The 23,116-nt window shown below is 49.3% G+C and overlaps 1 protein-coding gene across 2 annotated transcripts; it reads left to right on the forward strand.

The window, feature by feature from the left end:
- Positions 1-154: 154 nt before the first annotated feature.
- Positions 155-22,728, forward strand: POLDIP3 (DNA polymerase delta interacting protein 3). Of its 2 annotated transcripts, XM_026017324.2 has the most exons (9): positions 155-345; positions 9,188-9,578; positions 10,291-10,377; positions 11,961-12,056; positions 13,646-13,825; positions 14,335-14,412; positions 16,519-16,648; positions 19,406-19,472; positions 20,410-22,728. In XM_026017324.2, the coding sequence occupies exons 1-9, from the start codon at positions 287-289 to the stop codon at positions 20,585-20,587; spliced, it is 1,266 nt and encodes a 421-aa protein (XP_025873109.1). In that variant the 5' UTR covers positions 155-286; the 3' UTR covers positions 20,588-22,728. The 2 variants fall into 2 exon arrangements, with proteins under 2 accessions (XP_025873109.1, XP_025873110.1); XM_026017325.2 differs by lacking the exon at positions 11,961-12,056 and having other exon boundaries at positions 213-345.
- Positions 22,729-23,116: the final 388 nt, after the last annotated feature.

The following is a 23,116-nucleotide window of genomic DNA, read 5'->3' on the forward strand; positions in this document are numbered from 1 at the left end:
TCTCATTCACTTAGTTAATTTTTTATGTCACTCTCCATTTTATTTCTTCGTCTGGGGAGAACCGGGAACCGTAGGTACTCCGACCCCCCCGTATGCAGATAAGCAGCTGGCGTCGCAAAGGCTCACGGGGAGCTCCCCGCCCCTTCCGGTTCTTGTCTTGGTTTGAGCTGTCGCGAGAGTTCGTCGGCCGGACGCCGGAAGCGGCTCGTTGCTCCGTAGCGGCCGAAGGGGCGGGCTCGAGGGCTGGGGGAGTCTCAGCTGCTCGCGGTTCGCTCGGCGGCGCAAGATGGCGGACATCTCCCTGGACGAGCTCATCCGGAAGCGCGGGGCTGCGACGAAGGGGCGGTGAGCGGCCCTTTCTCCCTCCGGTGCTCAGGGCCCGTGGCCTAGCGGGGCTCGGGGCGGGGGAGGGAGCGGCCCGGGAGCGAAGCGCAGCGCCGTGTGCGCCCGCCCCCTGCCGCAGCCGCGCTCCTCATTGGCCCGGCCCCGCCGCCTCCGCGGGCCCGGCCGCCGGGCGGTCCACACTGGCTGGGAGCGCCGTCGCTCCGGGGAGGCCGGCGGGGCCGGGGCGGCGGGGGCGGCGGGGTCGGGGGGGCCGGGGCGCCCGGGGCGGGGGGAGGGCTCGCGGGGTCTCCCGGGGCCGCCCGGTCCGCGGGGGAGACTGGCCCTGGGCGCCGCGCTGCTCCTCGATCTCCGCGCGGCCTTGGGGTTAGGACGGCCGAAGTTTAGCGGGGAAGTGACCCGCTCAGGCTCCGCCGATCTGCTGCCGGCGAGGCTGCGACCCAGACCTCAGCTCGCAGGCCCTGCGTGCGCTCCCCGGCCCCGCCGCCCGCGTTAACCCCCGCCTCGCTCGTGCGGCGCTCAAGTCCCCTGAGCGCTTTCGTGCAGCCACCGTCCCGTTTTGCCCCCTTTCGCAACCGCACCGGCCCCGTACCGTATCCATATTTGTCCATTTTGCAGATGGCGAGCTTGAGGCCGGGAGAGGTAGAGGGACTTAACCCGAGGCCACGAAGAGTTCGTCCCCCTGAAAGTTGGGGGGCTGCGTGCCTTTTAGGAGCTGGCTGAGTTGGCCTCGGGCTTGGGCAAGAAAAAAAAAACAAAAAACAGGTGGGCCCGGAGTTTAGAGCTTCTTGATGGTTGTCGGAGAAGACTGTTGTGGCTCCGAGTGCGGAGATGGTTTGCGATGAGGTGCCCGGAAGTTGCTCCGGACCCTTAAACGTTGTCCGTCATTTCCAGCCTTTAATGAGCTCCAGCTCTCACCTGTTTGAAGTGGGACTGCGGCCAGCAGTTCTCCAGCATACGTGCAGTAGTTCACATGTCCTTGTAAACTGCCTGTAAAAATGTTAGACACGGTCTTCTCGGATCGAAAGTCATTCACTGAGTAGATGCTTGTTAATACCTCCCGCCTGCGGTGGTTAGAAAGTAGATCCTCTCCTTGGCTAACAAGTGCATCCCCACCGCCCCCAGCCCCCTGCACACATCCACTGCACCTGCCGCCACCGCGTAGTTCACCAGCCAGCTCTGCACCTGGCTTCTGGTTCATAACAGGCACACAGGAACCGTTAATTTGCTCAGCTGCTCTCTGAGTAGCTCTCTCCTAGGTCTTCCCGCTGGTAACTGGTGTGGAATTGGTGCTGGGTCCTCTGGCCACTTCTAAGACTGAGTTTCATCAGTTTGATGGACAGTGGCTGAATGAACCAGCTACCCAGGACGTGCCCTTTCTGCAGTCACCCCCCTCTGTTCCTGACTGCAGACGGTCTGTACTGTCTGTTGGGTCTGTACTTTGTTGGCTCTGATGTGTGCAGAGTCTGGTGTTGGGCATTGGGTGAGGATCCGTGGGATGACCGGGCACTGAGCCACCAGGCCGACCTGGTGCCCTGGTGGGCCTGTTGTTGGGTTCTGTGCCACCCTGGCAAGATGACTTCAGAGCTGGGACGTTTCCTCATTTGTAGTAATGGTTTCTGGCAGGTTGTTGAGAAGGTTAGGTATGAAAATATAAAAATGTACATTTTAAAGTTTGCACCAGAAAAATAAATAAATAAAGTTTGCACCAGGTAGTAAGTGTTCAGCAAATGATAGCAATTATTGTGGATCTTCCCTTTAAAGGAGGAGAAGCCCAACCCCTCCCCCGCGATGGGGAACATTAGGTTAGTGTTGAAGCCCTAGAGTCAAACTAAGATTTCGATTCCCTTCTCTCACTTTCCACGTGATCTTAGGTTACTTAACCATTCCATATCTCTTATTTATAAGATATAGATATTTATTAGGTGATTGCTAATGTAGAGTACTTTGAAAGTATCTGATGGTTTTAAGTGTTCAATTAATGTTAGCTCTAATCATCATTACCGAAGGCTTTTAAATAAAGTAACTTTCCAGTTTTGTGTAAGAATATGTGAGAATATTACTGTGCTCTTACACAACGATTGGATTGGGGGATTGTGCAGAGACTAGAGCTGTCTACATGCTAGTTTGGCCTACGTGCTGTATTTGGATTAAACCTGGTAGAAACTTCAGTTTTGGGCACCTGAGTGTCTCAGCATCTGCCTTAGGCTCAGGGTGTGATCCTGGGGTCCTGGCATCAAGTCCCTATGGGGAGCTTGCTTCTCCAACTCTTCCTGTGTACCTCTTTGTCTGTGTCTTTTGTGAATGAATAAATCTTTTAAAAACTTTTTTTTTGTTTTTTTGTTTTGTTTTGTTTTTTTTTTTTTTTTTTTACCTTGCAAAGCCAGTGAACTACATCTAGGGCATCCCTGTCAAGAACTGAAAGGTCTCAGCTAATGGCAGTGAACAAATGTCGTTTCGTTCAGTAACTATATTGTCCTACATGCTTCCTGGAAGAATTCTTCCTTCCTGGGAACTGTGGGATGGCATTGCATGGAGATCCCAGGAAAAACTTTGTGCCTGATAATTTAAGTAGAGCCAGTGATTATCTCCAAAAACTCTTCCTCTTAGTGGAAATAGCACAAGAACCTGTAGAAGTGTAGGTATGCCTGGATGGCTCAGTGGTTGAGCATCTGCCTTCAGCTCAGGGTCCCAGGATCAAGTCCCACATTAGTCTCCCCTCTACCTATGTCTCTGCCTTTCTCTCTGTCTCTCATGAATTAAAAAAAAAAAAAAAAAAAGGAAAGGAAAGAATGAACCTGTGGAAGTGTAAATAACGTGTTTCCCCACAGGTCATGGAATGTGCTTGTTCTTTAGTGCAGCCATTCTGTTTTGTGTTCATCACACCTTGTAAGCCTAGAAAGGGGTCATTACCATTATTACCAGGGTCCTGAATTAATCTTATCAAAAGATTTCCCTGGGGAAGCCTGGGTGGCTCAGCAGTTTAGCACCACCTTCAGCCCAGGGCCTGATCCTGGAGATCCAGGATCGAGTCCCACATCCGGCTCCCTGCATGGAGCCTGCTTCTCCCTCTGCCTGTGTCTCTGCTCCCCGCCCCCTCTCTGTGTCTCTCATGAATAAGTAATAAAGTCTTAAAAAAAAAAAAAAAGATTTCCCTGATTAACCTGCAAATAGAGAAAGAGTTTTGCGTGATACTTCACTCAGCCATGGTGAGGCGCTGTCCCTCACCATGCACCCCTTGACTTTGGTGACTTTGGTTGCCCAAGACCTATGGAGGAGTCTCCCCTGGACAGCTCGCGGCACCAACTGCAATGCGGGCCTGTTCTTGTTGGTGTTTTCCTTAAAACATGAGCGTACTGCTGCTGGTCAAGTTTGCAGAGTTGCCCGCCCTGGTTTGATTAGTTTAGCTCTTAGAAGATAATTGTCCACTGCCACCTTCTGGTTAGAGAATGTTCATGAAAGGCGGCAGGCCGTTGCAGTGGAAAGGTTGGGCATGTGCTGCCCTGAGCAGCTCTGGCCCAGATGCCCTGTCTGGGGAGTTCTTGGAGCTGTGGAGAAGGAGGTCGGTCAGCTTTTCAGTTCAGGCTAGGGCTCTGGTCCTGATACTTATTGCTTGTTTGCTTGTTGAAATAAGATAAAAGAAATGTAGACCTAAAACAAAGGGGAGGAAAATTAGTTATTATGTAACATGGAGGGGAAGAAATAGATTTAAGGGAGGCCTGGTAGCTCAGGAATTGAGCATCTGTCTGCCTTCGGCTCAGGGCGTGATCCCAGAGTCCTGGGATCAAGTCCCGCATCGAGCTCCTTGTGAGGAGCCTGCTTCTCCCTCTGCCGGTGTCCCTGCCTCTTTCTCTCTCTGTGTGTCTCTCATGAATAAAAAAATAGAAATCTTAAAAAAAAAAAAAAAAAAAGGATCTAAAACAAAACATTTGCACAAGACTTTCTTGGGGGGTAAGGGGATGCTATCCTGTTTCTCTGTGTCTGCAAAGCGCCTAATTCAGGATTGATTCTCCATAACAGAACTAAACCGTGTTTTCTCCATGTAAAGGTGACCTCAGCACACACAATTCTAACCCAGAGACCCTATGCATCAAAATCCACCTTCTACTAATAAACCAAGGTTCCCCTTTATGGGCCTGGATCCTTTGGTCTGGACATCTGTCCAGAGCCAGCTCTGGTCGGGGTGTGGCAGAAAGCACTGAGGTTCCAGTGGGGACATTGGCCCTGTCACCCCCAGCGTGCCCTTCCCAGGACCTCATGGAGTACCTAGTAGGGCCCTGGAACTAGGGTGGGTACATTGTTTCAGTGTGGCAGGGTGGGGCAAGCCAGAGCCTTACTCCAAACCTCCCCCACCCTTCTCCCAAACATTTACTGAGGCCCAAAGTGCAGAATGTGTTTCAGGAACATCAGATAGTGTGCAGTGGGAGGTGAGGCTGCAGGCAGGAACTGGGGCCAGTCCAGAGGCTCTGCTGAGGGGCTGGGCTTTGTTAGGAAGCCCTCAGCAGTTCTTGGAACAGGAGGGTAACACCATGGACTCTGTGTTTTGGAGACCCACTCCTAGCAGGAGTGTTTATTTGAAAAATTCCTGATGACTAATGCCTGCCTTGTACCCAGCACTGCTGCCTGCTGGGATGAATAGCCGTCTTTTCATGCAAGAGGAGGAGCAGTGATTATAAAAAGCCTGAACACTGAAGCCCCGAAAGCTGTTCATGAAAGGAGTTGAAAGAACTGGTGTAACCAGGGAACTGAATGCCACAAATTGAGGGGAAGTAACTTAACTCATGCTCCTCCATCCCCAGCCACGTCCCCTCCCTCTCCCAGATGGACCTGTTGTACTGTTCAGAGAGATTCAAAAGACCAGCACAAGGCATCTCAGTGATCTTTCTTGCCACACAAGTGGTCTGGTGTGTGGGTCCCGACTGAGCACACTGGGCCATCCCAAGTGTGTGCACTCACCCTCTGGTTACTGGAGTATGTGCTGTGGCCCTGGACGTGACTGGAGTCCTAAGCTCTTCCTTAGCCTGGGGACAGTATGCCTCATTAACTCTTCAAGTTCTGGTCTTTTTTTTTTTTTTTTTTTTAAGATTTTATCATTTATTTGAGACAGAGACAACACATGAGCAGGATCAGGGGCAAAGGGAGAGGGAGAAACAGGCTCCCACTGAGCAGGGAGCCCAATGTGGGGCTTGATCCGAGGACCTGGAGATCATGATCTGAGCCAAAGGCAGATGCTCAACCAACTAAGCCACCCAGGTGCCTCTCAAGTTCTGGTCTTTACTTTTGACTCATGCTTCATTTTTGGTGCTCTAACTAGTTTCAGGGAAGTCCAGTGCATCCTTCAGCAGGACCCTGTCATCTGTGAATAACAACCTCATTCTCTCAGGGTGAAAGGAGAATGTCTGGGGTCCCTGTAGGGTCCCTGGCACTTGGTGGGCTCTCAGGACCAGAAAGTTCTTCGAGCCTTTTTTTCATCTGGCTGGTACAGGGTTGACCCAGGCGAGAAGATGCAGGGTGTACCCCTAAGAGGCTCCTGGTCCTGCAGGAGGTGTGGGCTTGGAAACAGATCCTCCTGATTCAGCACAGTAAGTGCCTCAGCTGCATTGTGTCCAGGGCTCCACTGCCCCAAGGAGGGTGCCTCGGGCTGTGGAAGCTGGTAGGGGACAAGTGAGGGAATGCTCTTGAGGGCAGGAGGCACCCCAGCAGAGCTGCGAGAGCCAGGAGGCTGCAAGCTCTGGGCTATAGTAGGCGTCGTTCACATGACCTCTTCCTGAGCACACTGGGCCGGGTCTAAGCCTTCTCACCACCGTACAGGTGTCTAGTTTGTGGCGTCCCCAGAGCCTTCCTCTTACAGCAGGAGTGCTTCTCACCGTACTCTTTTTGGTGACTGGATTTCCCAACCCAAGGCCTCTGGCTTCAGAGAGGTCCCATGCGTAGTAGATGAACAGTTTTATCTGGAGTGCTTTCTGCCAATGCCGGTTTCATCTGGATCTGGACAATAAATGTTGATCAAAATCTTTCCCTATTTTATGAGTAGGAGGCCTTCAGTAGTAACTTCTGGTCTGAACTGATAGCCTGTTGCTTTTCTTTGATGGGTATCATCAACAGATGTAGGGAGCAGGAAACATTAAAAAAACCAAACCAGTGGGATTACCTCACCTGTCAGTGGGTCCTGGGGGGTAGGGCTTGATTAGGAAGTTTGTGTGCCTTCCATAAATTCCAGGGGTCCCTCAAGTAGCTCTGGGTTTCAGCACAACCACAAAGCATAGCCCCACCATCGCCAAGGCCTTTTAGACCATGAAACTGAGGGCGGACACTCCAGTGGTGGGCGGGTGCTGTCTGCCACACGCACCTATTTCTCTCCCTGATTGGGGCCTCTTTAAACACTCCATTCCTTTTGGCCTTGCTTCCCTCCCTCCTTTCTTTACAGGAGAAAATAGGACAGGGACCAACAAGCAGGGCCTCTCACCCTCACCTAATCTGACTTTCCCTCTCTCTTCCACCTGGTTCTTGTGTGGACCCACTGGAAAGTATTTAAGTCCTAAAGTAATTTGCCATTTTTCAAAGAAAAATGGTACGTGCATCACTGCCTTGGGCAGTTTTCTGGCATACTGGAGGCAGCAGGTGTTTCCACTGGTCTAAGGATAATAAGATGGAGGTCACATTTGCCTGTGCTGGTACCTTGGGTATGCTCCTGCTGTCATTACAGGAGCCCGTGGGCAGTCTCCTCCAGTCGGTTGGGGAAGGGTGAGGCAGTAGGAACACTCACTCACTGGCCTGCTGTATAGGAGGCCTCCCAGGAGAGCTGGACACAATTGTGGGAAACTGTATAGGAACCTGTTTGTTTGGTGGGGTTTTGCCTTCTAACACCAGGTGGGAGATGGTGAACACTGCCATAATCCAGGGTCACTGATGGAGTCAAAGATGCAGATGCCCAGGCCTTCACCAGCTTTTGGATTCGGTAGCTGTGCGGTGGGATCTGGACAGCTGTGTTTTTAAGTAATTCCACAGGAGTTTCTAATGCTCAGCCAGGGTGCAACACCACTTATAAAGCGCTGGGCCCTGAAACAGAATGAGCCCCATTCTCCCCCTCCCAGTCCAGTGGGGAAGAGAAAACAAGCAGATGTGTTCTAGGCATAAAGGAGGGTTGTCTTCAAAGAATCAGAGAGGGAGGGTTTCCCAAAGAGGAGATGTTGCCTTGGGAGCTGGAAGTCCTGGGCAGGGCACCCGCTGCCTGAGTAGTGGTGACGGTGGCTGAAGTAGAGAGGCCTCGTGGTGCGGTGGGCAGGTGGAGTGAGGTAGCCACTGGCAGACCCCAGGAAGGACTTCAAGGGTTGTACTTGGAAGCGTCTTCGCCTTCCTCACAAGCCACTGAACGGCCAGTAGAGGAACCCCCAAGGAAATGGGGCCTGTTTAATGGAGTTTAGTTCATTTCCAATCTTAACGGTTTCTGAATTTGACGTTCTTGTTCCTAAGTGTGATAAACGCATATTTGGCCTTGTCCCTGGTTCCTGGCATGTAGTTCCTAAAACTCTAGGGAGTTTCCTGAGTTACAAGGGTAGTAGGAGCACCTTCTGTTCTAATGAGGTGATGGTTGATGGGCCCCTGGCTAGCTACAGGATGGGGGCTAGTTGCCAGAAAGACCTAGGCATGATTAGTTAGAACTTGGAGCCCTACCTCACTCCCCTCTAGGGAGGGGCGGGAGCTGGAGATTGAGTTAGTCTCCATTGGCCAATGATACAGTCAACCTTGCTTACTACATAATGAAACCTCCATAAAAATCCCTACACAGTGGAATTTGGGGAGCTTCTGGGTTGGTGAACATGTCTGTGTGCTCGGAGGGTGGTACACCCAAAGTGGACATGGAAACTCCACATCCCTTCCCATATACTTTATGTGTCTCTTCTATTTGGCTGTTTCTGAATTGTATCATTTATAATTAATAATAGTAAGTAAACTGCTTTTGCTGTGTTCTATGAGCCATTCTAGCAAATTCTCAGACTTGAGGTGGGGGTGTGGGTCCCCTCACCTCTACCTGGTCTGTCCAAGTGTGAAAAGCCCAGGATTTGGGACTGGCATCTGAAGTGAGGGCATTTTCATGGGACTGAGCCCCTAACCTAGGGGTTGTGCCCTGACTCTGGGTAGGTAGTGTCAGAACTGAATTGGAGGACACCTGGTTGGTGTCTAGAGAGTTCAAGAACGGTTGAAGTAAGGAAAACACCCACACATTTGGTGTCACAGTGTTGTGAATGGAAACAGTTTGGACAGTGGCTCTTTTTCTTTTCTACCAAGTCTTTGTGTCTTCAGTCTGTTATGGAGCTAGCTCCTGCTCCCAGCCCAGGAGGGCATCGGCTGGCACCGGAGGCCTGGGTTTGCCAGGGGCAGGCTTGGGGACCCTTTATTAATTGTTGCCTCTCCAAGTTGTTGAGTCCACATCACAGGGTACTGAGGGGGGTGACTAGGAGCATGGCTGTGGAAGAGCTTTGGAAATTGAAGGTTAGGGTATTTGGGAGATATGCTTTTTTTTTTTTCCTTGTGGCTAACATCATTTGGAGGTTACTGTCCCTGATGTTATCTCAGAGCGCCTGATCTAGGGAGCAAAACAATCTTACCTAAGTGATAGAAACCACTAGGCCCTTCTTCCTAATTTTATTTGCAAGGCAAAGTGAAAAGCCGTAAACTAGGAAAGAAGTTGCAATATAAGTTTGTTTCAGAGAGTGAGCTGATTTCTGGTTTCTCCAGGAGCTCCCCTGCCCCCCATTCCCAGTATTACAAGGGCTCAACTTCCTTCGGATCAGCTACCATCGATAACCCAGATCCACTTCATATTGCAATTTTTTGCTTGCAGTCTCAATGCCAGACCAGGAGTCGGGGGTGTTCGATCTCGTGTTGGGATCCAGCAGGGCCTTCTTGGCCAGCCAGCACGCACAGCCACCTTCCAGCAGAGGTTTGATGCCCGGCAGAAGATTGGCCTCTCCGATGCCCGACTCAAGCTAGGAGTCCAGGATGCCCGGGAAAAACTTTTGCAGAAAGATGCTCGGTTCCGGATCAAAGGGAAAGTGCAAGACGCCCGAGAGATGCTAAACTCCCGTAAGCAACAGGTCACGGCGCCCCAGAAGCCCCGGCAGGTGGCCGATGCCCGGGAGAAGATCAGCTTGAAACGGAGTTCCCCAGCCACCTTCCTGAGCCCACCCATTGGGACAGTGACCCCTGCCCTGAAGCTCACCAAAACCATCCAGGTAAGTGTGGCTCTTGCCATGTATTCCTGGGGAGCCAGCAACAACCGCAGATTCAGGCAGGGAGTGGGGGCCAGGAGAGTTTGGGCAAAATGACAGTTCTCCCAATGGTTTATATAGTAACCATATGGAGGAGGGGAGGCAAGGTTTTCATCTAGTATTGTGGAGAAGAAAGGGGACTCCAGGAAAAGTCAGTGACTTTCTCCAGTGAGCTAGTGAGGGAGGGAAAAGAGGGGAGAGGATGGAACACTTGTGGGGTGTGTGTTGTGCGGCCAGCACTTAACACATAGAACTTTATTTCTCTCTCACTGTGACTCTGGGATCATTACCACAGTTTTATAAAAGAAGACTCTTGGTCTCAGAGATGAGAATCATTGTGCAGTAGGAGTACCAGGGTAGGAGCCTAGTCAGACCTGGCTCCCCATCCAGTGCCCTGGCCACTTGCACAGCTGCCAGAGGGAATGAAGACAATATTTCGTCTTCATAGCAACTCTGGTAACAGGAACAGCAGCAGCTGCGAACATGTATTGAGCCAGGCTCATGGAGCAAGACCATTAGGCTTTCTGTGACTCCTGCTTCGGGCATGAGGCACTCTGGAGGGCTTTTCCCACAGACCACAACTGAGTGCCACCGTATTTCAAGTTCAGTGATTCCTTACTACTGCAGAACAGACGTGGACCCCATGGGAAAAATTATGGTCTCTGTGTGTTTCTAGGTTCCACAGCAGAAAGCCATGGCACCACTCCACACCCATCCTGCTGGAATGAGGATCAATGTGGTCAATAACCACCCAGCCAAACAGGTGAGAGAGTGAGCACGCACCTACATGTGCATGTGTGTAGGTGTACACGTGCATAGGTTCTGGAGACCTCTGCTGGGCGGATTAACCGAGCTTAGCCCAAGGTTTCTGGTGTGAAGAATTAGAGGAACTACATTTGGTTTTTGGCAATTTCTGAGTTTTATTTATTTTTATTTTTTCAAAGATTTATTTATTTCAAAGAGAGTGAGTGGAGTAGGGGCAGAGGGGGAGAGAGTGTGAGAGAGAGAGAACTCAAGAAGACTCCCACCAAGCACAGGAGCCCATTGACTCTGAGCTAAAAGCAAGAGTCAGACACAACCTACTGAGCCACCCAGGCGCCCCTGCAATTTATGAGTTTAAAAAAAATACCGGGGATACCGGGGAGGCTCAGCGGTTTAGCACCTGCCTTCGGCCCAGGGCATGATCCTGGGTTCCCGGGATTGAGTCCCACATTGGGCTTCCTGTGTGGGGTCTGCTGCTCCTTCTGCCTGTGTCTGCCTCTCTCTCTGTGTCTCTCTCTCTCTCTGTCTCTCATGAATAAATAAATAAAATCTTTTTTAAAAAATACCTCTTACAATAGGGAGGAGGTGAGTATGTAAGAGGCAGAGAGGCAAATTGGAAGTCTTCTACTTTTAAAATAGTATGTGCCCCCCCAAAAAAAAGAAAGAAAGAAAGAAAAGCTCAGTATGTGCTTAATATAGAACATTTGTAAAATCGAGAAAGTAAAAAGGAAAAAAGAATTCTTGTGCTCCTTCTCTCCAAAGCCAGCTGCTGTTGAAATGCTGCCCTGGCTCCTTCCTGGGTTTTTGGTTTTTTAAGTGTCATTATTGTTGAGTTAATGCCTACTTGTAGTTGTGTGTGTATTATTATCTAATTTTGTGTCCTTCTGTTTTCACTGTATAGCTCAAGCACTTCTGTGATTCACATTCACTGTAAACATTTTTAATAACTGCATAATGCATTGAATTGATGTTCCAGTTTTTAAAAGCCATTCTCCTATAATTTTCACTGTTAGAAACCCTGCGAATATCTTTGTGGCTAAAGCTCTTTCTAGAGTTTGGATTTATTTATGTAGGCCGGACAGCCTAGGATGGACTTTCTAAACCCAAGATTGTAAACACCTGTTTTAAGGTTTTTCTAGGTGTTGCCCACTTGTGGGAAGATAATTCTTATGAACCTGGAGGTTGCAGCACTTTTGTTAGGCCCTTGTGGGTGGAGAGCCGGCCTGTCAGGCTTTGACTCCCAGGCCAGTGTCCCCCGGTCCTTTCCCTCCACCCACTTCTCCCTCCACCAACCAGCTCCACATAGTTTGCTGTTCTTGCTCCAAATGTCCTTTGAGAGCCTAAGGCCACATTAGCTTTCTTTTTGTTTTTAATGTTATTCCTTTTTTTTTTTTTTAAGATTTTATTTTATTTTATTCATGTAAGACACAGAAGCAGAGACCTAGAGAGAGAAGCAGGCTCTTCTCATGGAGCCCAGTGCAGGACTTGATCCCAGGACCCGGCGTCATGCCCTGAGCCAAAGGCAGATGCTCAACCGCTGAGCTACCCCAAGCGTCCCAGCTTTTTCTTTTTTCTTTCTTTTAGAATGTATATGATTTGGAGGAAGATGATGACTCCGTAGCTCCCATTCCTAGTAAACAGATGAAATTCGCAGCCTCAGGCAGCTTTCTCCACCACGTGGTAAGGCATTTTATGTTTTTGCTGCGCTCACCATGTGTATCTGGTCAGGTGGATGGGAGAGGTGGTGGAGAGTACGGCCTTTCAGTTCACAAGTCTGCGTTTGTTTCATGAGATTTTCAGAGTTGGCACTAATCTCATCCCTGGTTTTATAAATACTGAGACCAGGGCATCCAGTGCTATGTCCAAGGTGCCACAGCTAGCCTGTAGGTAGCCTGTGGTGTCCTGAGGCTGCTAGCTGCAGCCTCCACTTGCTGCTGGAGACACTTCAGGGGCAATGGGAGATGCCAGAGGAGGGGATCCTGTTTCCTCTCCTCTGGCAGGAAATTCTGCACGTTCCCCTTCCCTCCATGGTCAGCAGCTCTGGGCCAGTAGTCCTATTTTTCAGGAGAGGGAGCAGGCACAGGGGGGTGAAATATGCTCAGAATCTCTCAGCTTACAGATAGTGGATCTGAGTCAATCCAGCTCATGCCGTCTGCCTCCCTGGCCGCATCTGTCATACTCCACTGGCTGTCAATATTCAGAAAGCAGCTTGAGAAATGTGGGGTCCAGCATGAGGAGGACATTTCATTTGATTCAGAGAAGCTGGTGAATCACCCCTGCCCCACACTCTGCCTCTCTGGCTGCTGCATCCCTTCCTTCTTCCAGAGTCAGTACCTGGCAAGTTCTGTCTTAAGTCAGCAAGGCCACCTGCTACTTTTGCCTCGGACATCTTTTGCCTCTGACACATTAACGTCAAGGAGTTTCCTGGTTTACATTTCCAAGGGACCACATCCCCAGTTAGGGGCAGCAGGAGAAGGAGTAACTGTTTCTTTTTTTTTTTTTAAGATTTATTTATTTATTCATGAGAGACACAGATTGAGAGGAGAGGCAGAGACATAAGCAGAGGGAGAAGCAGGCTTCTCGTGGGGAGCCCGATGCGGGACTCGATCCTGGATCCGGGGATCACAACCTGAGCAAAGGCAGGCGCCCAACCACTGAGCCACCCAGGCGTCCTGAAGAACTGTTTCTGCTGGTCTGCACGTGTTGTCTCTGCCAGCATGTCCTTCACAGTCTGGGAGCTGATAAGGCCAGGGCTGTGCATGGTGCTTCTGTGTGGCAGAAATGGCCAAGAAGCTGGGAGTCTACCTTTCTGAAGAGTGGGTTCTTGTGCCTGGCCAGCTCAGAACTGATGGTTATTAGCCCATTGTGATAGAAGCATATGCTTCTGTCATATCTGAGAATGAACTTGACTCTAAGCTTTTGGCCGTCTGATTAGTCCCAGATTGTAGGGGTTTCATAAAATCTAAATGGTATGGGTAGACCTGTGGCTCCAGGCCAGACCTGCGTGGAAGTTTCTCACGAAGGGCTTCATGTACTGGAGAGTGACTTTTTTTTTTTTTTTGGAGAGTGACTTCTATAAACATGTTGGGCAGACTGCATATCTCCCCTCCCACCTCTTCCTTGGGGGAAGTCACTGGTGGCTTTTTTGGCTTCAAATCTCTAATGGAATTGGGGAGTTTGGAAGCCTTGGGGGTGGCGGTTGCCAGCCACATAGGGCTTCTCTCTCGCCTTCTCTAGCTTTTCAGATTCTTGTCCGCCTCTTTGTTTAGGCCGGGCTGAGCAGTTCCAAGTTCTCCATGTCCAAGGCCCTCCCTCTCACCAAAGTGGTTCAGAATGATGCTTACACAGCTCCTGCCCTCCCCTCCTCTGTTCGGACAAAAGCCTTGACCAGCATGTCTCGGACACTAGTGAACAAGGAGGAGCCCCCCAAAGAGCTGCCGCCTGCTGAGGTGAGGTGAATGTGAAGGAGTGGAAGTGACTGCATCCATTGAGAGTCAGCCTGTGCTGGGTGGGCAGTGTATCATGTGTACTCTGTGGAGTCCTCACATCCGGGAGGTGCGCATTGCCACCGCCATTTTACAAATGAGTGCGCCAAGACTCCGTGACCCCTGCCCTCAAATGTTTCTGGGCCATTGTGGGAAACAGCTGCAAATAGAGCAGTTTTGGTGATAGAACAGAGGTCTGCCCAGAGAAGAGCAGCTGGGAGTACTGAGGAAGGAGCATTTGATTCTACAGGGCAGGCCGGAAAGGCTTTAAGGAGAAAGTGTCACCTGAGTTGGATGGGTCTTGAAATGTGATTGGCATTCCATGCAGAGGCTCAGAGGCATAGTGGTGGGGCATGATTGTGACAGGCTCTCCAGGAGGCTTTTCTCTGGGCCTTCTGGTCACTGGCTGGAAGTGCATGCTGCTGCTGAACCCACAGCTATTGTCTGATTCTGGGAACTGTCTCCTCTGACAGCCTGTCCTCAGCCCCTTGGAAGGCACCAAGATGACCGTAAACAATCTGCACCCTCGAGTCACCGAAGAAGACATTGTGGTGAGTATTATGTCCTGCCAGAACTTTAGATTCAAACCACTTCTGTGTCAAGGGACCCCAAGACCACCCCCAGGTTCACTCTCTAAGACTCACAGGGCTCCTCATAGAGTCATGTCAGGGCTAAGGCTTATTACAGGATATAGCAAAATCAGCAAAGGGAAAGGTTTATGGAGCAGAGGCTGGGGGAATCTAGGTGCAACTTTCTGGATTCCTCCTGAATCGAGTCACACGGAATGTACTTTATTCCCCCAGCAACAAGCTGTGACGCATGAAACCAGGGAGCTCGTTACAGACTCAGTGCCCAGGGTTTTTACCAGGAACCCGTCGCGTAGGCATCCTTTGCCCATGCATACCAGCATTCCAGACTGCCAGGAGGAAAAGCAGGTGTTCAGCATAAACCACATTTGCACAGTTTATACTCAGTGAGCCACTCTTATCAATTAGGGTGGTGGGAGCTTTCCCCAATTCCAGTTTCCCAGCCACCAGCCAAGATCCAGCCTTGGAAGCAGGTCTTTTAAAAGATAGCAGTCAGGCTGGCTGTGTTAACTGTTCTTTGCAGCTTCTGAGCCAGGGCCAGGGCATTATGCTGGATGGGTCTGGACTGGGATCCTCTAGTCCCATGGCTTACAGCCCCATTGTTCTTATTTTCCTGTGGGTCTTTGGAACTTCTGCTTCCTCTAGGGGTTTTCATGATTCCAAAGTAAAAGCAGTGAGACAGATTGGTGTTATCTGGTGATTGGCCCTTCTGGATTGGCCTGGTCTGTTCTGTCCTGCCCTTACCCTGAGCCTGGTAAGGATGTAGCCAGGACTTCTCTTCCACCTTGTTTTTGTTTTTTTGTTTTTTAAATAACACTCTTAGTTTAAAAATCTACATACCCTTTTAACTCGGAGCTGTTGAATCATAGAAGAAATGCAGCTGCATTCCAGCCTCTCTCTCAACTGAGTTTCAAGTTCTTTAACAGCCCATAATGGCCACCAAGTTTGACGTTTCAGGTTTTAACTATGAAACACGAGTGCTGTGTGATAGCTTTGAGAAGCAGGCTCACCAGGAAATGGTACACACAATGGAAATTGTAGCCTCCTTTGTCTAATACTTGGCAAATTAATAGAGAATTAAAACAAAGTTTTTTCCTGATTATAAAAGTAGTAGTAGCTACTGTTTATTGAGTACTTATTATGTGGCAGGTAATTTGTATGCAAGATCTTTGAAAATACAGAGTAGTGGGAACTGACCACCATTCAGAGTGGACACCAGTAATAGCCACCGTCCCTTCTTTACCTATGTGGATAATGTTTAGAGAACAGTAGTAATAAAATTGGGATCACACTTAGTATTCAGTTCCATATCTTGGTTTTGGCAGATTGTTTCAGTGACCTTCTCAGAAACCATTCTGTCCTCATAACAACCTGGTAAAGGGAGTCACAAATGAAGAAATGGCATGGGTTTCTAGTCAGCCTTTGTGATCCATCTCCTCATTGTCTTCCTTCTCTGGCATTACCTCCTGCCCTGGAAAACAAGGCAGGGCCAGGGAGGTTATCAGGGGACATGAGGATGATAGTCATACACATGTACAGAGAGCACTGCACTAAAAAATGACTTTTCAGCAACCCTGGGAGGAAGGTGAAACCATTCCTTTTCTTTTTTTTTCCCCCCAGAAGAGAAAACTCATGGTCAGAGAAGTTAAATAACTTGCAGATTCCCTCGTGACATATTTACCACTGCCTTTGATGAGCTACACGTTCCTTTGCATGACAGGGCCCGCAGAGAAATTCTCTGTTTCCCTTGTTGAGAAAGTGGGTACCAAAGCAGGAAGACTTTGGGGGTGCCTGGCTGAAGGACACAGGGACTTCAAGGCTTATAAGCCCAGACCTGTGTCCTACTGCCAGCTCAGCTTGCTCCCTCATCTGGTCCCACTTGGAGAGGCCTCTGGATGTCCCAAGGATACCGCCCAGACCGGCACCTCCCCAAATCCTGGGCGCTGAGCATGTTCAGCTGGAGTGTAGCCACCAGTCTACCCAGAGCCCTCTCTGAGTGTGTAGATGGCAGGCAGGCAGGGTAATGGTTCCAGATTCTTCTACAGCCCTCACCCATCTTATTCTTTGCAGGAGCTTTTCTGTGTGTGTGGAGCCCTCAAAAGGGCTCGGCTGGTCCATCCTGGGGTAGCAGAGGTGGTCTTTGTGAAGAAGGATGATGCCATTACTGCATATAAGAAGTATAACAACAGGTGTTTGGATGGTAAGTCAAGGAGAAACCAGCCACTTCCCCTTCCCACTGCCCACGGCTCACTACCCGGCATCAGGCCTTCTGAGCAAGCTTTCCTCTGAGATGAGTGGAAGGACTCCTGATGCATTCCTCCCTCCGGGGTTTCCCTTGCACAAAGAGCACACACAGATGTGCAGTTCCCTGAGCTGCCGGTTTTACAGGACCTTGGGTTTTCACCCAGTCCTAGGACTTCAGTTTAGCGAGCAGAGAACACCATTTCTCCATGGGTGGTTCTCTTAGAGGTGTTGCTGGGGAAGCCAGAAGTCCTAGCCGTCTCCTTCCAGATGTTGGTCTCATTATTTCTGGGCCAGTTTCCTCAAAGGCCTGAAGCCTTGTCTAACTGTTAGCACCTGGGTGAGCTCTGCTCCTGGGGAGCAAGCTACTGATTTTACTGAGCTCAGAGTCACATTATTTATATCAGGATAGCCTGTGGAGAGAAACTGTCTGCTGTGTCCCATTTGTCCACTGGTTAGTCCTTTCAGTGTTTATTGAGTACACTTGTGGACCGGGGACCTGTGCTAGAGATGCAGAGACTAATGTAACACAGAGTTTTGATTTGCATTTCCCTGTTGGTGAATGATGTTGAGTATCTTTTCCTGTGCATATTCACCATTTGTATATCTTGGAGAAATGTCTATTCAGACTATTTGCCCACATTTTTTTTTTTTTAAGATTTATTTATTTATTAGGGAGAGTGAGCACACAGAGGGGGAGGGAGAAACAGATCCCACTGAGCCGGGAGCCTGAGGCAGGGCTCAATCCCAGAACCCTGGGATCACGACCCAAGCCAAAGGCAGACAGTTAACCAACTGAGCCACCTAGGCACCCCAATATTTGCCCACCTTTTGAGTTTAAAAAAAATTATTTTTAAGAATTTTTTTTTTAAGATTTTAGTTACTTATTCATGAGAGACAGAGAGAGAGAGGCAGAGACACAGGCAGAGGGAGAAGCAGGCTCCATGCAGGGAGCCCGATGCAGGACTCGATCCCGGGTCCCCAGGATCACGCCCTGGGCTGAAGGTGGCGCTAAACTATTGGGCCACCAGGGCTGCCCTAAGAATTCTTTATACTTAAATCATCTCTTATCAGATAACTGATTTGCCAGTATTTTCTCATTCTGTTGTCTTTTCCCTTTTTTTGATCTATGCATTTACAGCTATTCATTTTTCCCTAAGCAGTGCTTTAGCTGCATCCCATGAATTTTAGTATGTTGTGTCTTTATTTTCATTCATCTCAAAGTATTTTCTGAATTCCCTTGTGATTTCTTCTTTGACCTGTTGATTATTTAGAACTGTTTAATTTCCATGTTTTTGTGAATTTGCCAAATTTCCTTCTGTTCCATTAGTGTTTAAAGAAAACATGTATTTTGCTGCTGGTAGGTATCTGTGAGGTCTAGTTTATAATGTTTGAATCTTCTGTTTCCTTGTTGGTCTTCTGACTGGCTCTTCTTGCCATTACTGAAAGCGAAGTATTGAAATCATCAACTGATTGTTTACTTTTTTCACTTGTGTGAGTTTTGCTTTGTGTGTTTGAGGGTCTGATGTTAGTTGCATATGGTTATATACGTATATGTTAGTTGTATGTATGTTTATAATTGCTTTTTTCCTGGATTGGCCCTTTTATCATTATAAAATGACACTCTTTCTCAGGGCCCCTGGGTGACTCAGTTAAGCATCTGACTCTTGGTTTTGGCTCAGGACATGATCTCAAGGTCAGGGGTCAGGTTCATTGGGCTCTGAGCTTTTCGTGGAGTTGGCTTATGATTCTTTCTTCCTCTTCTTTCCTCTTGCCCCTCTACTCACCTGTGTGCATAACACATGCTCTCTCTCAAATAATAAAATCTTATAAAACAAAATAATGACCCTCTTTGTCTCTATGTAGCTTTTTTTAAAGTATTTTGTTTTATATTAGTATAGCTACTTCAGCTTTCTTAGGGCTGCTGTTTGGGTGATATATCTTTTTTCATCCTTTTACTTTCAACCATTTTATATCTTTGAATCTAAGGTGTGTCTCCTATAGATAGCATATTGTTGGATCTATCTTTTCTTTAATCTAGTTTGACCATCTCTGCCTTTTGGATTATTTAATCCATTCCCATGTAATGTAGCACTTACTTTTTTTTTTTTTTTTGCATGACATGAATATTTTCTAGCATGACATTTTAGGCCCTTTCTGAAAGATTTTTTTCACTATATGTTTTGAGTCACTACTGTAACGGCTGCTCCAGGGTTCACAGTGTATGTTGTAGTTTACCAGAATCTCTTTCAGATAAATACTAATTTAATTCCAGGGAGGTAGTAGAAGTGTTCCCCTCTGTGGTTCTATCCCTCTCCCTCCCTCTTGTGTGCTGCGGTTGCTGTGCTTCTCACATGCTGTGTAGAGGAGCAGTGCGGTTTTGGAGCAGTTAATCCTTCACGGACAAAGTGGAAGTCTGTACATTTGCTTTTGAAGTCTTTTTTTACTTAGTTTCACCACATAAACATTTTCCTTTACTACTTCATAAATGGGTTTAGAGAGAGTTCTCCCTTCAGCTCTCACCTCCTGCTCAAAGCGAGGTCTGTTGCCACGTGCTCTTTTGTGGGGACCTCATGCCCTGGGATCCCCAAAGCCTGGCACCCCTGTCTTCCGTCGTGGAGCCAGAGCTGCCAGAGTAGGGTGTTGATCCTTGGTGATGGAGTGGGCAGCTCTTGTCCTTTCGTCTTGCAGAGCCCTTTCCTTGTTGGTTTTTCAGGGCAACCAATGAAATGCAACCTTCACATGAATGGCAACGTTATCACCTCAGACCAGCCCATCCTGCTGTAAGTCCTGAAGGTGCTGGGGACCGGGCGGAGCTCTTCTCCAGGTTTATGCTGTGTGGTTGGCTCTTGATCCTGCAGGGATCGTGTCTGCAGCACCGCTTCCCTCTCCGTTTCTTCTGCGCTGTGGGCGGATGGGCGTTGGGCTGCTGAACTTTGTACAGAGTGGTGGTCATTTTCATGGGGGATGGACCCCATGCTCAGCTTTATGATGTAGAAAGTCCTGTGACGGAGGTGGGAGAGCAGCCAGCTGTGTGTACCGTCCCAGTGAATGGAAAACCACCTCATGGGCTCTGATGGAGGTGGTGCACAGTGCCAGCCCTTGTTTTAGGACACGTGCCTACGCATACGTGCCTGACCCAGGACTGGGGGGTTTTGAGGCTGAGATGCATAAACTATAGATTGGCAGGACATCATTTTATAGACAAGGAGACAAAACCTCAGGAAGATATTAGACTTGCCACGGTGGGAGGGGCAGGCTGAGTTTGAAATTTAGAAAAGCCAGAATTTGAACCTCAGATATTGAATTGTGTGATTTGGACAAGTTTGTTAAGCTATGGTGCAAGAATAAGTTGTATTCTGGAAAATAGGGGTTTTATGACCTAATACGTTTGGGAGCCATTGGGCTAAACAGCAAAGTTGACTTCTTTACTTCAAGACTTCTCAAAATACATAATTCGCTGATGTGTAAGTGACTGTCTCTGAAGGGCCTGCAGCATTTCTTAAAACCCCAGATCACAACAGGCTGCATTTCGATTTTGTCATCAGCAAATCCAAAAATGATAGATTTGCTATAGAATGTAATGAGATCAAGGAGTACAGAGCACAGAAAGCATTCTGTTCAGCACCTAACTTTCCTAACAAACTTAGTAAACAGTGAGTTCCCTCCCCATCTGAGGGAAAACTGACAAGGATTTTGACTCTTCTCTGCTCTCCACAGACGGCTGAGTGACAGCCCCTCAGTGAAAAAGGAGAGCGAGCTGCCTCGCAGGGTGAACTCCACTGCCTCCTCTAACCCTCCTGCCGAAGTGGACCCCGACACCATCCTGAAAGCGCTCTTCAAGTCTTCAGGGGCCTCTGTGACTACGCAGCCCACAGAATTCAAAATCAAACTTTGAGCAGGGAAGTGAGGCAGCCAGAAGCAGGGGCAGAGGAGGGTGGCTCTGTTTCCTAAAGCAAAGCTTGTGACCAATGGGCCGTCGGACTGGAAGGCCCTGAGCGTGGGAAGGGCCGCCAGGGGTAGAGAGCTTCCTCACTGGACGGGACCCACCTCTCTGTTTTGTGTCCTACCCTGTGCTCTTCTGTACGTTAACATTTCCTGTAGTCTGTGTCTTCTCCCTCCACCTCCTCACCAAGGTAGGCTCGTGTTGCCCAGAGCATCCCTCCCCCCTAATCTCAGCCCCAAGCAGATTTCTTGTCTGAAAATGGTACCCTCAGTTCTCTGGCTGGCTTTTTGGGGGCCCCATGGAATGCAGGGCTGGGGCCTCTGTGAAGGACACTTTTCTCTGGGAGGTGAAGAGCTGCCTCCCCTTTCTCTTTTTTTAAACTTTTAAACGAAGTAGGGAATGGGAGCCCCTGCTCTCCTAGGGGAAGCCAGGTCAGTGTGAGAGCTGTGCCGCTCACCTACCTGATCATTGCAGGTGGCCTGGGTGGGGATCAGGCCACAGCCCTCTTGTCCTCTTGCCACGACTGGCTCTAGACAGTGTGGTCTGGGCACACGTGGCAAGGGCAGCATGGGGCTGCCGCTCTGCTGGAAAGAGCATCCCTGGCTGCCAGGTTATCTGAGAGGGCCTGGGCCATCAGCTCTCACGTTCACATTTCCCTCTCCCTGGGTTCTGCTGTGTGCCCTAGCCCAGCTCTCAACCTTCTGGGTCTCAGTACCAGGAGGGGCGTGCACCATCAGCCCTCCCATTCTCACCTGGCATGGCGCTCCTCAAATGCCAACTCTCTGCTAGTTGAATTTATTTTTTTTTTTTAAAGGTCTGCCTATTCTGTGACTCTGAGGGCCTGTGGGATTATTTGAATGGGAGATGTTGACTTCCTCCCTCTTTGTTTCTGGCCTCGTGCCTACAGGACAATAGGAATGCTGAGAGAGGCACAGATCCAACTGCCACCAAGGGGTGCTGTTCCCAGTGTTGACTGACACATCTATCCTTGACCAGAGGGGTCTTCCCCTGCCTTGGAAGCAAAGTGCGAAGAGAGTGCTGGGTGGTAGGGAGGGAGTGGAGAGAGCAGAGCCGACCTCCCAGGTGAGCTGCTAGGCTCTCCCCTCATAATGGTTCCAGGTGTTTGGGCAGAACTGTAGCCACCACGGGTGGCCCCTGCATACCAGACTGCTTGGCTCCACTGCACTCAGGCTCCTGCCACGTTGTTGGGACTGCAGAAGGAATCCAGGCTGGCAGAGCCGGAGCGAGTTGGGCAGCAGGCTCGGGGATCTCTACCGAAGCAGCAGCAAGCACTGTGAAAGGCAGAAGTCTAGGAAATAGAGGGGACTTGAGTCACAGCCTTTTGTGGCCTGCTTGAGGCCAGTCCAGGGAAGACACATCTGGAAACTCATGTTTCAGAGTTCTGTTTAAGCAGGAAGGACCCAGGCTTTGAACACCGCCCAGTCCTCAAGGTCTGAGGTTGCTCAGGCTTTGGAAAGTTGCTCAGTCCACGGAAAGTACCTGATGGTGCTCCACCTTCTGGTTCTTTAAAGAATGCTGCTTTTGTTCCCTTTTTCCCTTTTCCCCCTTTGAATGGGTGCAAACTTACTTCTCAGCAGCCGGAAAACATTCCTCCTACACCTTCCCCTTCTTCTTCCACAAGAACACCCACAAGGCAGTAGGACCTGTTTTTTCAGGTACTAGGGACAGTTGGATCACTGCTTGGACTCTGCTTCAAGTAGGGATGGTGAATATCCTCCTGCCTGCATGGCTTTACCCTCCCCTCTCTCCCGTCCCCCAGCCCCGTGCCAGGCTGCTCTGGCTATCACAGTTCACTGAGCCCAGCTGCAACCCTCTGGCCATCCAGACCCTGTCCTCTGCATAGCCATATGGTACATTGCAGGTTGGAGCCTGTTTGCCTGCCCTGCTCTACAGGGTGTCATCATGGAAAATGGAAGAGAAGGTGGTGGGCCAATCCTCGTGTCCCTCTCCACCTCCCACCCCTCCACGTTCCTCGTGTGTATCTCTTGTTCAAAAGGAGAGGAAGAGACATGAAGGGATGGAGGAGACTATATGTTACTTACCCATTTCTGAATAAATATTTGTTATTCCTACCTTTGAGCTGCTCTTTCTTAAAGGATTCTGAGTAGCCTTGTGGGACTCGGCACTAGAAAACAGGAATTTGCCTCTGCTTTACTGCTTACCAGCTATGACCTTGGGGCATTTGCTCACAGGGCTTGCTGAATCCCGGTCCCCACAGCTGAGGATGTGAGCATTGATGTCTGTGAAGTACCTGGCACAGTAACTTGGTACGTTCTGGGCCTCAGTTGCCTCACTGGGTATTAAATATGGTCCACTCCAACATAGAATTAGGTCTGTTCGTGAGGAACAGGAGAGCCTGAATGTTGCCCTGGTTGAAGAAGTCCGATTCATGGGTGAAACTTATCTCTTAGATCAATTATGCATTAGAAAAATTAATTTGTTGATGGTTTTTGTGTATGT

The sequence above is a fragment of the Vulpes vulpes genome, chromosome 16, assembly GCF_048418805.1.
Source record: "Vulpes vulpes isolate BD-2025 chromosome 16, VulVul3, whole genome shotgun sequence".
Classification (NCBI taxonomy): Eukaryota; Metazoa; Chordata; class Mammalia; order Carnivora; family Canidae; genus Vulpes; species Vulpes vulpes.